Below are 13,283 nucleotides of genomic sequence, written 5' to 3' on the forward strand. Positions count from 1 at the left end.
TATCCAATGAAGTAAATACAAATTCCGTATTGTTCATCTTCGAACGTAGCAGCATTTCAATGTACTACGAGAAACCGACTGGCAAGACTGTTTGGGATGTTTTTCAATATGGCCAACTCTACGTTCTGAATTTTTTCCTACCCGTGAGAAGGTGAATCACATGCAGTATTCTGTTCACCATAAGAGTAACACAAATATAAACATTTTGCCATGTATTCTTTCGTGTTTGCTGCTACCTCATCTAAATTCTGTCTGCCTAATAAACTACGAAACTAGAGTGAGACAGCAGCAAACGCGGAAGAATATATGTATCATGTCATGTTTATATTCGTGTTATTCTTATGCCTAATAGTGATACAGTCAGAAATGAAGCACGGCAATTGACTAGATTTTTAAATCTAAGATGACTCTAATTTCTGTTCAGAATGCAATGTACTAAAGAGGCGTCTGCAAAGATTTTCAAACAGAGAAAAATTTTCGCTAAACTCTTGTTCAGAACATCTTCTATCAAACGAAATCTATTATTTGGTTCTTGCTGATCATTATCAAAGAAAGCAGCAGTGTAAGTAACAACAAATAGCAGTCTCTTGCCATTGTTTCACTAATGAGACGATTCCTCTTTTTTTTTTTTTTTTTTAATTGCAAATGGCGGTAGCGTGCACAAAAGCAAGCTATGCCGGGAGCAGTGACAGGCCGTAAACACTCATTATCAGAATTCAACAAACAATTCATGACACAGTACAGTAATGCATTTTCAGCTTAGAGTGACGTAAACACCTATAACAAAGAGAATGGCACTTATCAGATAAAAGAAAACTAAGCAATCAATTCAAGCTAGACGAAGCACGTGAAAAAGGAATGGTACCCGTATAAAATATGGACGGAGCGCCTGACGCATAGCAATGGCTACCTGGTAAAACTTAACTGCTAAGCTTACGACTCGAACCAAACTACTGTAGCTGTATCGTCATTCATTCGACCTAAATTGCGTCTCATATTACAATGGACCAACTTCCATTTCGATTTGGAGGTGCGCCCTAAAACTTTTCTCTCCCATTGAATTTCGAGTCTCAAATTTTAGGTGCGGCTTAGATTCGGGAGAACTTTTTTTCCTTGATTTCCAGTCTCATTTTTCAGGTGCGGCTTAGATTCGAGTGCGGCCTAGATTCAAGTAAATACGGTATTTTTATAGCATAATTCTCTTTTGTTTCTTTCATGTCTATAACACTGGTCAACAATGAATATATTAAATAAATAATTTCAGCTAACTGTTATGTACCTGCACTGCCAAATCCAAAAATGAGGGCAGAAATGTTTCATTGCCCACGAGTTTTTTTTTTTTTTTTTTTTTTTGTAACATTAACCTTTTTAAAAGGAAAAAGGGAAGGAGAGGGAAAGACGAAAGGATGTGGGTTTTAAGGGAGAAGGTAAGGAGTCATTCCAATCCCGGGAACGGAAAGACTTACCTTAGGGGGAAAAAAGGACAGGTATACACTCGCACACATACACATATCCATCCGCATATACACAGACACAAGCAGATACTTGTGTCTGTGTATATGCGGATGGATATCTGTGTGTGTGTGTGCGCAAGTGTATACCTGTCCTTTTTTCCCCCTAAGGTAAGTCTTTCCGTTCCCGGGATTGGAATGACTCCTTACCCTCTCCCTTAAAACCCACATCCTTTCGTCTTTCCCTCCCCTTCCCTCTTTCCTGACGAAGCAACCGTTTGTTGCGAAAGCTTGAATTTTGTGTGTATGTTTGTGTTTGTTTGTGTGTCTATCGACCTGCCAGCGCTTTTGTTTGGTAAGTTACATCATCTTTGTTTTTAGATATATTTTTCCCACGTGGAATGTTTCCCTCTATTATATTCATAACCTTTTTAAAACGTTTATTAGAATGAGGTGCAAAATGCAGTAACTAAAAGAATATAATTTTATTCAACTGGGTCAACAACTGGCATATTTGCTTGAGGCAACTGTTGCCTGTGAATTCAGGAATGATAACAATGTTCAGCAATGAACTTTTCCTCATAATAACAGCTTTTCCCTACCAGTCCTAGGTTTGTTCCAAAAAACAATAAAGAAGAAGATATATTACATATTGAACGTGTCTTGCTTAGTTGCCAGAGGAGTAGAAGCTTTATTTAATAAGAGGAGCTAATCCTGTGTGTTATTCAGCTATGAATTGACAAGTGTAGCGTCAGCTGATAGTGTGTTTTCTTAAGCACTGTGTTTCATGAGGAGGAACATGTCTCACTTATGTGTAAATGCCAAAAACAATTTTTGTTACGTTTGTGGCGAATAAAATTGAAAAGCGCAGAGGCAAAATCTGACTCCTCAAATTAAAAGTATTAACAATATTATTTTGACAATAAAACAGTCCAGAATAAGTTTTGGGCTCCACAAACATGTTGTGTCAAATGTGTCACATGATTAACTGACTGGTTAAAATGATCCCTTCATACATCTTTTGCAGTTTCTATGATATGGCAGGAACCTAAGGATTATGTAACAGACTGCCACTCTTGCTTGGCAAATACATCTGGCATTCGTTCATTTGTTAAATATCCATCTTTAGAATTAGCCATCTGACCAGCACCTCATAGACCACGCCTTCCCATACCAGCTCCACCAAACAGCAAAAATGTGACTGAAAATTTTGGAAGTGTTGATATCAGTGAATTACAACAACAGAGGTGCCCAGATTTTATGGAAGGATTAACTACACATGATCATTTTAAAACTGGGGCTACCACAGCTCAGATAGTTATACATGACTCATTGACAATTCACACAGCAAACAGTTTTCTAATACAGATATTAAAATTATTAAATATAAAACTGAATGAAAAGTCCAACAGTCTACTGTAGCTGTATAACGTCAGTTATAGATTCACACAACCAGTTTCACAACTTTTAAGTTGCATCTTCTGGTTATATAAATGTTATGTCATACGGTGTAGAGAGTAATTACAGAATGCTGCAGAGTAACTGTTGGTGTGGCTAGGCAAAGTTCTCAGGGCTCCTCAATTGATAAAAAAACATCATCAACTGATAAGAAAACCATTACCTATGACGAATGTTATGTCTTGTGTTAAAATCACAAACTGTCATCATTTTACTAATCAAAATTTGTTTTTGTCAGCCCATGACAAGCAACAGACAATGCCCCTCATAAATGTTATCCAGGGAAGTACTGGGCTGAACAGCTGACGCACTCGTGTGTTTGTCACCAATACAGCAGCTGACAACATAATTTGCAAGCGTCCCGTGTGTTGTTGAAGCATGTGCTGTGGCTGTCGTCTGGCAACTGAGATGGTGACGAAAATTGGTCTAAGAAGAGCTGAGAACTTTTCCTAGTCACGCCAACAGTTACTCTGTGGCAGTCTGTAACTACTACATTCTTCAACAATGTTCTTTGCATTGCAAAAACATATCAAACACGGTTTGGTGAAAATTACGCCAAGACTGAAGACAACACTTAATTGTTCTAGGTGTGAATACACAGGTAAGTGCAGTCAATAGAAGAATGTATTTGGATATAATAGAGAGAAACAATCCACGTGAGAAAAATATATCTAAAAACAAAGATGATGTGACTTACCAAACAAAAGTGCTGGCAGGTCGATAGACACACAAACAAAGACAAACATACACACAAAATTCAAGCTTTTGCAACCAACAGTTGCTTCATCAGGAAAGAGGGAAGGAGAGGGAAAGATGAAAGGATGTGGGTTTTAAGGGAGAGGGTAAGGAGTCATTCCAATCGTGGGAGCGGAAAAACTTACCTTAGGGGGGAAAAAAAGGACAGGTATACACTCGCACGTGCACACACACACACACACACACACACACACACACACACACACACACACACATCCATCCACACATATACAGACACAAGCAAAAATGTCTGCTTGTGTCTGTATGTGTGTGGATGGATATGTGTGTGTGTGTGTGTGTGTGTGCGCGAGTGTATACCTGTCCTTTTTTCCCCCTAAGGTAAGTCTTTCCACTCCCGGGATTGGAATGACTCCTTACCCTCTCCCTTAAAACCCACATCCTTTCATCTTTCCCTCTCCTTCCCTCTTTCCTGACGAAGCAACCGTTGGTTGCGAAAGCTTGAATTGTGTGTGTATGTTTGTGTTTGTTTGTGCGTCTATCGACCTGCCAGCACTTTCGTTTGGTAAGTCACATCATCTTTGTTTTTAGAAGAATGGATTTGGAAATACTAAACATTAAACTGTGATAATGTGTACAACTTTGTATGGAATTGTTTTCCAGAGACTACTGAAACACATCCATATTTTCCGTTTCAGACATAGTTGCAGCCACCAATGTTATTTCTACATACTCCATTTTGCATAGAACAAGTGAAGTACAATTGTATGTTTCAAAATAAAATAAATTTATGTTTGTAAAGTTTATGCCAATATTTTTATTCCAATATATATCTTTACCCCCAATATTTTCACAAACGCTTTCTTTGGACTTGCACCACTTGTACTCTGATTGTTTCAATTGCCAGAGAAGTTATTAATATGATTACTCAGAAACTGTGGGTGATCAAAAAGTAATTACGTAAAAAGATTTGAAATCAGCACAAGAAACTCAGTAAGAATCACCAATTACATGTCCTTTAAAATTAAAAACACAAATTTTGTTGATCAGTGTTATTAATCTCCTATTTTTATTTTTAGCGGTGGACCTTTTCATTTCTTTGCTTTTTCTTCGTGTTGAACAACTCTAATGAGTAGTGCAGGAAGAAAATATAAATATAACCTTCATTTCTAGTTTAGCCTATTATGACTAATCGTTTTGCTTTACGCAATGCTTTTATAAATTGTGTCTTGCCTGTTTTCTATTTTCTAAGTTGTAGTGTTATAGAGTTTTTTTTTTATCAATAAATCTCACATGAATGTTTACGACAATGCAGAATCATTCAGATTTGTAAAATTAGGACACAACATTCAATTCAAAATTCACAAATCCATTATAATTCATCTGTCTTTACAGTAGGAGAGCATTCCATTTATTTTTTCATAGCAAGTTACCTATTCTCACCTTTGAAAGACCCTTGTATTCATAGCGACGATCTCGGAATGCTCTCACAGTGTCAACATAGAAACTATTCTCCTTTTGACAAATTGTGGTGAGTCTTTCTTCAGTCCTTGTAACATGAATTTTCTTATAAGCTTTTCGGCAATATTCAGTGAGTCGTTTTTTTTCATGTGCTGCTTGGTCTTCACGAGATAACTGATGAAATGCACGGTGGGGACCACCTGGCACCAGGGGAGGGAATTTTTCTGTCTCCAACTGCTGCCTGATGCGCTGAAATTCGCTACGTGATGCTGGCACTGAAATAATCACAGCACATATTTTATTTATGTCATGATCTGGACTTCAACAAACTTTTCATTAACAATCTTTTAGAATGTAGACACAACTGATTACTTTTTGAAGATAATTAATGAACTCTTACAATTTGAACAGTTATTAGCAGCACAAGCTACACATGGAACCATCTAGAGGCTTCTCCCAGTTCTAATAGAACTATCTAGAGATTCTTTCATAAGACTAACTTCTCCATGAGAAGGGATATGATGGGGAGTTTGGGTCTCTACAGTTTCAGGATTGTTACCGAGATGGGATTATTTCATTCTACTTAAAGTCGTGTAATCGAAAAGCCTTTGTCTCATCAAATTAGAGGTTTCATTTTAACGGTTCCAGAGATCTGGTTCTGACAGATTTAGAGGTCACATTCTGTCAGTTTCTTCTACGGATTACACAAATAAGAATAGCAACAAATGCTGAAAATAACAGAATTTTAGAAGCTATTGCTGGCAATAGGAAGTAAGAAAGCATTTAGTGATGTACAAACCAGCTATACAAGTCACACAATACTCTATACTTCTGTGTGTCTATTCATTACGCATCATCGAACTTTCAGAACATGCTAGTAAGGCTTACCTTTTTTATCATCTCCTGAAGTGTTTAATCACTAATATGTTATTAATTGACATTTATTTATAATAAATTGTACTAAGATAATGCATTTTAGATGGATCTTCAATGTGCTGACAGCTTGAAATGACATATTTTCATAACACACAAGTATTAATACGGAACTTCTTTAACTACCACTATGACATTTCCTGCCATTTTAGTACCATAAATTGCACGAAAAAATTATGAGTTTTCAGGAGATCCTGAATGTACTGCTGCTTTGAAATGGAATATATTCACGGAGTATAAGTTACAAAACCCACTGAATATGGGCTTCAACTGAAATCCAATACGCATCTCCCAACTCTTGACTGAAAAGAGAAAGAGATGGCTTGCATGATAGTGTTCTTCCACCTTATTGGTATAGATCTAAATGCACATTCAGAATATCACCATGCTTGTTATTGTTCTGCATGTTGGGATAGACTTCAAGGTGTCCTTTTTCTATGCTGTAATGTTATCTACTTCGGCACACTCCACACTAACATTTGAATGCACTGTAAATGTGATAACTTCTTTAAAAAAAAATTACACATCTAGCTCCATAGGACCAAATTGAGGAGAAAATCTCCAAGGTCATGGAACGTGTCAGTACAAGAAATTACAACATAAAAGTAATAATAGATAAAATAAAATGTTTGTGAACCCAAAAAAGTCAAGTCATAACTTTAAGTAAATGAAATCAACAATATAACACAGGAATCAGATTAATTATTCAAGAAACTCAACAGAATTGAAGGAGTGATCCAAGAGGAAATTCTCCAGTTTCGATTTAAAAATGCGTGGATTACTGTTAAGATTTTTGAATTCGTGAGGTAGCTTACTGAAAATGGATCGGTAGTATACTGCACTCCTTTCTGCACAAAAGTTAAGGAAGTGCTATCCAAATGCAGATTGAATTTCTGCCTAGTATTAACTGAGTGAAAGCTGCTAGTTCTTGGGAATAAGCTGATATTGTTAATAAGAAACAACAGTAAATAATACATTGTTGAGAGGCCAATGTCTGGGTACCCATACTAGTGAACAGGGGTCAACAAGAGGTTCGTGAACTTACACCACTTATTGCCCGAACTGCCCATTTCTAAGCCAAAAATATCCTTTGAGAATTGGAAAAGTTACCCCAAAATATAATACCATATGACGTAAGTGAATGAAAATAAGCAAAGTAGACTAATTTTCATGTCGAGTGATCACTTACTATAGGTACAGTTCGAATATTAAAAATGGCAGCATTAAGTCTTTGAACAAGATCATGAATTTGGTCTTTCCATAACAGTTTCCTATCTATCTGAACACTTAGAAATCTGAACTTTTCAGTTTAACTTATCATATACCCTTCTGTGAAATAAAAATGTCAGATTTTTTGAACTGTCTGTTAGAAACTGTAAAAACTGGGTCTTCCTGTGATTTTGCAATTTATTTTCTACAAGCCATGAACATATGTAATGAACTGCACTATTTGAAACCGAGCTAATGTTGCACACAACATCCTTTACTACCAAGCTAGTAAAATCAGCAAACATAAATATTTTAGAATTACCTGTAAAACTATAAGGCATATCATTTATACAAATAAGGAACAGGAGTGGCCCAACACTGATCCCTGAGGCACCCCCCATTTGATCGTACCCCACTCAGACCCCATATCACAACCATTCTCAACAATGTGAATGACCTTTCACTTTCTGTTGTTAAAGTAAGAGGTGAGCCAATTGTGAGCTACTCCCTGTATTCCATAAAGGTCCAACTTCTGGAGCAATATTTTATGATCAACACAATCAAAAGCCTTAGTTAAATCAAAAAATATGCCTAGCGTTCGAAACCTTTTGTTGAATGCATCCAGTACCTCACACAGAAAAGATAATACAGCATTTTCAGTTGTTAAGTGACTTCTAAAGCTTAACTGTACCTTTGATAGGAAATTATGTGATATAAAATGATCAATTATCCTTACATACACAGCCTTTTCAATTACTTTAGCAAACACTGATGGCATAGAAATAGGTCTAAAATTGTCTACATTATCCCTTTCTCCCTTTTTATAAAGCGGCTTTACTGCTGAGTACTTTAATCATTCACGGAACTGACCATTTCTAAAAGAAAGACTACAAATGCGGCTAAGTACAGGGCTAACATGGGCAGTACAGTACTTTAATATTCTGCTAGGCACTCCATCATATCCATGAGAGTCTTTAATCTTCAGCGATTTAATTATTGACTCAATCTCCCCCTTGTCAGTATCACAGAGGAGTATTTCAGATACCAATCTCAGAAAGGCGTTTTCCAAGAGAGTTATATGATTCCCATAGAAACTACATTTTTATTTAATTCACCAGCAATGGTCAGAAAATGATTGTTAAATACTGTAAATATATCTGACTTATCAGTAACAGAAATATTTTTACTATGAACTGACTAAATCATCGACCTTGTGCTGCTGACCAGGCACTTCCTTCACAACTGACCATATGGTTTTAATTTCATCCTGTGAATTAGCTATTCTATTTACGTGCCAAATACTCGTTGCCTTCCTAATAACATACTTAAGCACCTTACAATAATATTTGTAATGGGCTACTGTAGCTTGATTGTGACTACTTCAAATATTTTGATGTAATTCCCGCTTTGTTCTATATAATATCTTTAACCCAAAAGTCAACCACCCAGGCTGCCTTTTACTGCTAGTACCCCATTCAGAATGTTCTAAAGGAAAGCATTATATTTGTCATCTATGGTTTTGGCACCACTCTTGTTCCTTAACGAGGTTCAAAAAACTCTCTACTGCCTCTAGATTGGCTTTGCTACATAGTTTGTAATTATATGTCACATTTGTTTTGACTAGAAAAGCCTTTTAATGTTAAAATATGTGCATCATGGTCTGAAAGGCCTTTCACTCTTTTACTAACAGAATTCCCAGCTAGTAATGAAGAATGAATAAAATTATCGTCTATGGCTGTGCTACTGTTCCCCTGCACCCTGGTTGGAAAAAACACAATCTGCATCAGATCACATGAGTTTAAGAGCTCTACCAACATTCTTTATCTTGCACAATCATATACAAAATTAATATTGAAATCACCACATATAATTAATTTTTTACTCTTCCTATAAAGTGGATGAAGAACGCTCTCTAGCTTGAGCAGAAATGCTCTGAAGTCAGAGTTGGGGGACCTATAAATAACAACAATTAGAAGTTCAGTTTCACCAAATTCACAACATTCAAATATCTGTTTAGTGCAGCGCTGTGATACGTCTATGGACTCAAATGGAATACTGTTTTTTTTACGTACATGGCCACTCCCTCACTCCGCAAGGAACTCCTCGAAAAACAGCCAGCTACTATGTATCCTGGTAAAGGAAGCCTCTGAATTGTCAAATTATTTAAGTGGTGCTCCAATATACCCATAAAGTCCGAGTCAACATCTATAAGAAGTTCTCCAACACCTCTTATATGTTGATGAAATATGCTAATTCCTTCTCTAGTTGGATACCTGAGCTCCCCTGAAGGTGATTCCTCTGTTAGAGGGACTTCCTTTAAGCAAGTATACTTATCAGCTCGCTTCAATCTAAAAAAAGGTGCAGCTCTAAAACCAACCGCACTCCAACCTCTGTTATGTCCCTGATTGTAGAGTGGCATTCCTCACTTCATCAGGGAATAAGCTACCTTATAAGCTGTCCTAAAGACTTTAGCACAAATGCAACAGTTGCACAGAGGATTGGACTGTTGATCCAAATCACTACTCCCCAAATGTCACACTCTTCACAAAAAGCCAGCTGGCTGAACACTCTCCAGAACGTATTACTGAGCACCCATCTGACTGGATTACTATCAGGCACTATTTGGACCAGCAGGTGTGTTTAGAGAGGAATATGGTCACTTGTGCGCAAATGCTAGTGATTTGGTAAAGACTGGGTGAAGTAAGGAGCAAGAAACATCTATAAAGACAGTGTATGCCTTTTTATCTTTTCGTCGTCCTGTGGAGAACTTATGATACGTATATCAGATTTTTAAAATATGCTTATCAGTGAAGCACAAGAGTCAACACCATGCTGTTCCAAATGAAGTGCCCATCCATGGACAGCCAAGTGCCCGTGGGCAAACAGCTGACAGGTGGGCAGTTGGGCAACTGGGCTGACGTCTACATGATTGTACTGTCCTCTCGAGAGCTCATTGGTGTGTGTGGCCAAGTGGCTCTCTCATGTGCAGAATTGCATGCAACACGACTGTCTGGTGGGTAGCATACACTCCTCGCACCTACTTGCAGGCAAGCACAGGAGCACCAGAGAGTGCCCCTGACCTATTCTGTACACCAGCTGCCTCCCTCCAAGCCAACAGCTACTCTTCTCGAAGTCTCTCTTCTCCTCACTACCACCTTTCTCCCCTTGCCTTCTCCACCTAACACAACTCTTCATCCCAGTCAACCTCCAGAACTGCAGTCACGACATTGTGTATTCAAATGGCTCGGTCTTTTTTATGTGCCTGTCAACAATTCCACACCCCTCCTATTCAATAATTGTTACACATACTCCTAAATTATTTACATTCTGCTACAACCTTTCATTACCCTACTGACACAGGAGGTACTGATATGCAAAATAGTGTTACCAAGATGAAAATTAATGAGAAAAATCAGAATTCTATAGAATAAAAACACTGAGTTGAAAGAGCAGCAAAAGGGACAAATTTTGGTAATACAGAAAGGTACAACACTGTAACACTTACTATATTCTCCACGCCACATCCATGCCATTTTACGTTGGCATAAGGCTCCTGGACGATTAAAATCACATGCGGCACAAGTGACTTCATCTACCATTGCAGACGGCTGCAGCCTATTAGTTAAAATTATGTTTGGATACATAGCACCTGAAAACAAACATTTTTTTTTAAGATGAATATTTTTTATTGACTGTAAAGAGACTATATCCAAATATTACAACATTCACAATCTACAGTATGAAAGCTTAACTGCATTCATTAATACTAACCTACATCCAAGTGGTATATGATTGGTTTCTCATTGCGTAAAGGATTTTCCTTCAGATTTTGTAATTTAGCCTTTATATCAGCCACAACTTCATCAAAATTAGTAACTAAATCGATAGGAATTTTCTCTTCTTCCTCTATGGCATGTGTCATTGCCCTTTCAACACCAGCAATAAGTGTATCAAAGGCCTCTGGTCTCTGAAGCACAAAAGGTAATATGTAGAACAAGCTCTTTGGATTCATTAAATGAAACTTACAACTAACCTATGTATTAATACAATATTTGTAAAAATATATATATATATATATATGGTTTCATATTGTTAGTTATAAAAGAAGAAAGGAAACTGGAGAGATGCTCAAAGAAGGAAGAAAACTGGGCAGGTGCTCAAAAAAGGAAGAAAACTGGGGAGGTGCAAATGTAGAGTATTACAACAAGAACAAATAGTGAACCACTGAAGAAACAAAAAAGAAAAACCAAAAATGTACAATGAATGTGATGAATTTATGTTATTTTCTCAGAAAATAAATAGGATATTACTAGCAATGAATGAACTGAGCAGAAGACCCTGTTCAAACCATAATGAGACATAGTTCTCACATCAGTCTTGCCATTTCTTTTTCTATTTCATGTAGTGATGCAAAATTTTTCTGGGAATGATCTGACTCCTCTCAGCTGATGTAAAAATTTTAACAATGTGCACACCATTCTTATTTCATGTGCTATAATCATAATGTGGAAAATAACCTACTGCTACACTGGCAGTGAGACTCAGCTTTCAAACTAATTTGGTTCCACTGAATTCTTGGAAATTTTCATGTCATTTTTTATAATTACAAAATTACATACAAATTCAATATACAATTTTTCTGTGATTGTTACAGGGATTCATGCAGAGATTAAAGTAATTCCATCCACAATAAATCTGGAACATTACACAAATAGACAGAATTGTTGCTCAGTAGTTACGTACAGGTGGAAAAATTCTAACAAGGGAGTTAGTGCAAGTTGTGGCTGCAACTGCTGTGAGTTCTGCTTTGTGCGCTTATGTTTGAGGCGCTGATTACAAAAATGTATAAACTAAGTGCTATCGCCAGTTACACTGTAAGCTATGAAGATGCAATATTCCACTCACAGTGGACCATACCTAATATGATATCGTGACTTTAGTAACTTTAGTCATCGTAAACAGCTTTCCTCTTGCTAAGGTAGTTATTTGCAGTGTGTGCTATAGTCGACACACACCGTGCCATACCGAACATCGCCTGACGAATTGTCTGATGCAACACCTGGTGGAACCAGCCAGACAATACGGATAAGAGCAAGGCGACTAGTATAATAGTGACACTATCTGTGTAGCATCAATCTCAGCAGTTAATCTGTACGTTTGTGTTGTTAGCAATTTCGTAGTGCATCATGTTATTGTCGCTGTCAACATACTTGAGTGACAATGAATTCTGCAAATATAGTGAGCATGATTGTTAGCAACTACAAACACAAAAGAAGATACACAGAAACTACAGTAAAAGAGAGAATTGCAGCCACGTTCATAATTAATGTGACAGATGAAACAGTGGCAAGCAGTGGTAATATCATACATCACGAAAATACAATAGACTACGTCAAAGAATGTGAATACACAGAAGAAGACTTGTATGATTGTGAAAAACTTATCGATTATTCAGAACCTTATAGTGATGAAGAGTTGTTACAAAGTGATGGAAACCTGTCACCTCTTCATAAGCCATGCCCACTGAGGAGGAAGAAGTTATGTAATATCGCTTTCAAAAAGGCAAAGGAGATAATAGCATTCTGGGAAACCTAAAAGATTAAGCTCCAATACAGTACACAAACGATATTTTACGGTGCAAGACATACATCACCTACGATACTTACGTCACATGGTAGGGAAAGGGTTGGAATGCCAGCACTCAAAACTTCACGTCCTTGACGATTATGTACCTGAAAACTCCAGGTTGGTGAGAGCTGTTCTAGGTGTTGATATTCCCAACAGGGATATTTGTGCTTAGGGCCCGAGCCCGAGAAATAGGACTGTCTTGATTCACTGGATGTAACAACAGATGGGTTGCAAAGCTTAAAAGGAGACACCATCTTGGCTTGGAGCCAATAACAAAATGTTAAATCACAGAAGCCAGGAATACAGATGGTGATGTGAATGAAAGATGTGATGACTTTTGCAAGGAGGTAATGTCCTTAATGAAAGCCATGGAATGTATACAGCTGTATAAACTGATCAAAGTCATATATGGAAAGAATTAACTCATCA

The 13,283-nt window shown here is 37.2% G+C and overlaps 1 protein-coding gene across 1 annotated transcript in view; it reads right to left on the reverse strand.

The window, feature by feature from the left end:
- Positions 1-13,283, reverse strand: part of LOC126187863 (DNA polymerase epsilon catalytic subunit 1) — a 332,843-nt gene that overhangs the window by 245,702 nt on the left and 73,858 nt on the right. Inside the window, exons 9-11 of the mRNA XM_049929181.1 lie at positions 10,998-11,193; positions 10,732-10,875; positions 5,067-5,359 (exon numbers count right to left, since the gene is read on the reverse strand). Coding sequence (XP_049785138.1) covers positions 5,067-5,359; positions 10,732-10,875; positions 10,998-11,193 — 633 coding nt within the window. The remainder of the gene's footprint in view (positions 1-5,066; positions 5,360-10,731; positions 10,876-10,997; positions 11,194-13,283) is intronic.

Source organism: Schistocerca cancellata, chromosome 5, assembly GCF_023864275.1.
Source record: "Schistocerca cancellata isolate TAMUIC-IGC-003103 chromosome 5, iqSchCanc2.1, whole genome shotgun sequence".
Classification (NCBI taxonomy): Eukaryota; Metazoa; Arthropoda; class Insecta; order Orthoptera; family Acrididae; genus Schistocerca; species Schistocerca cancellata.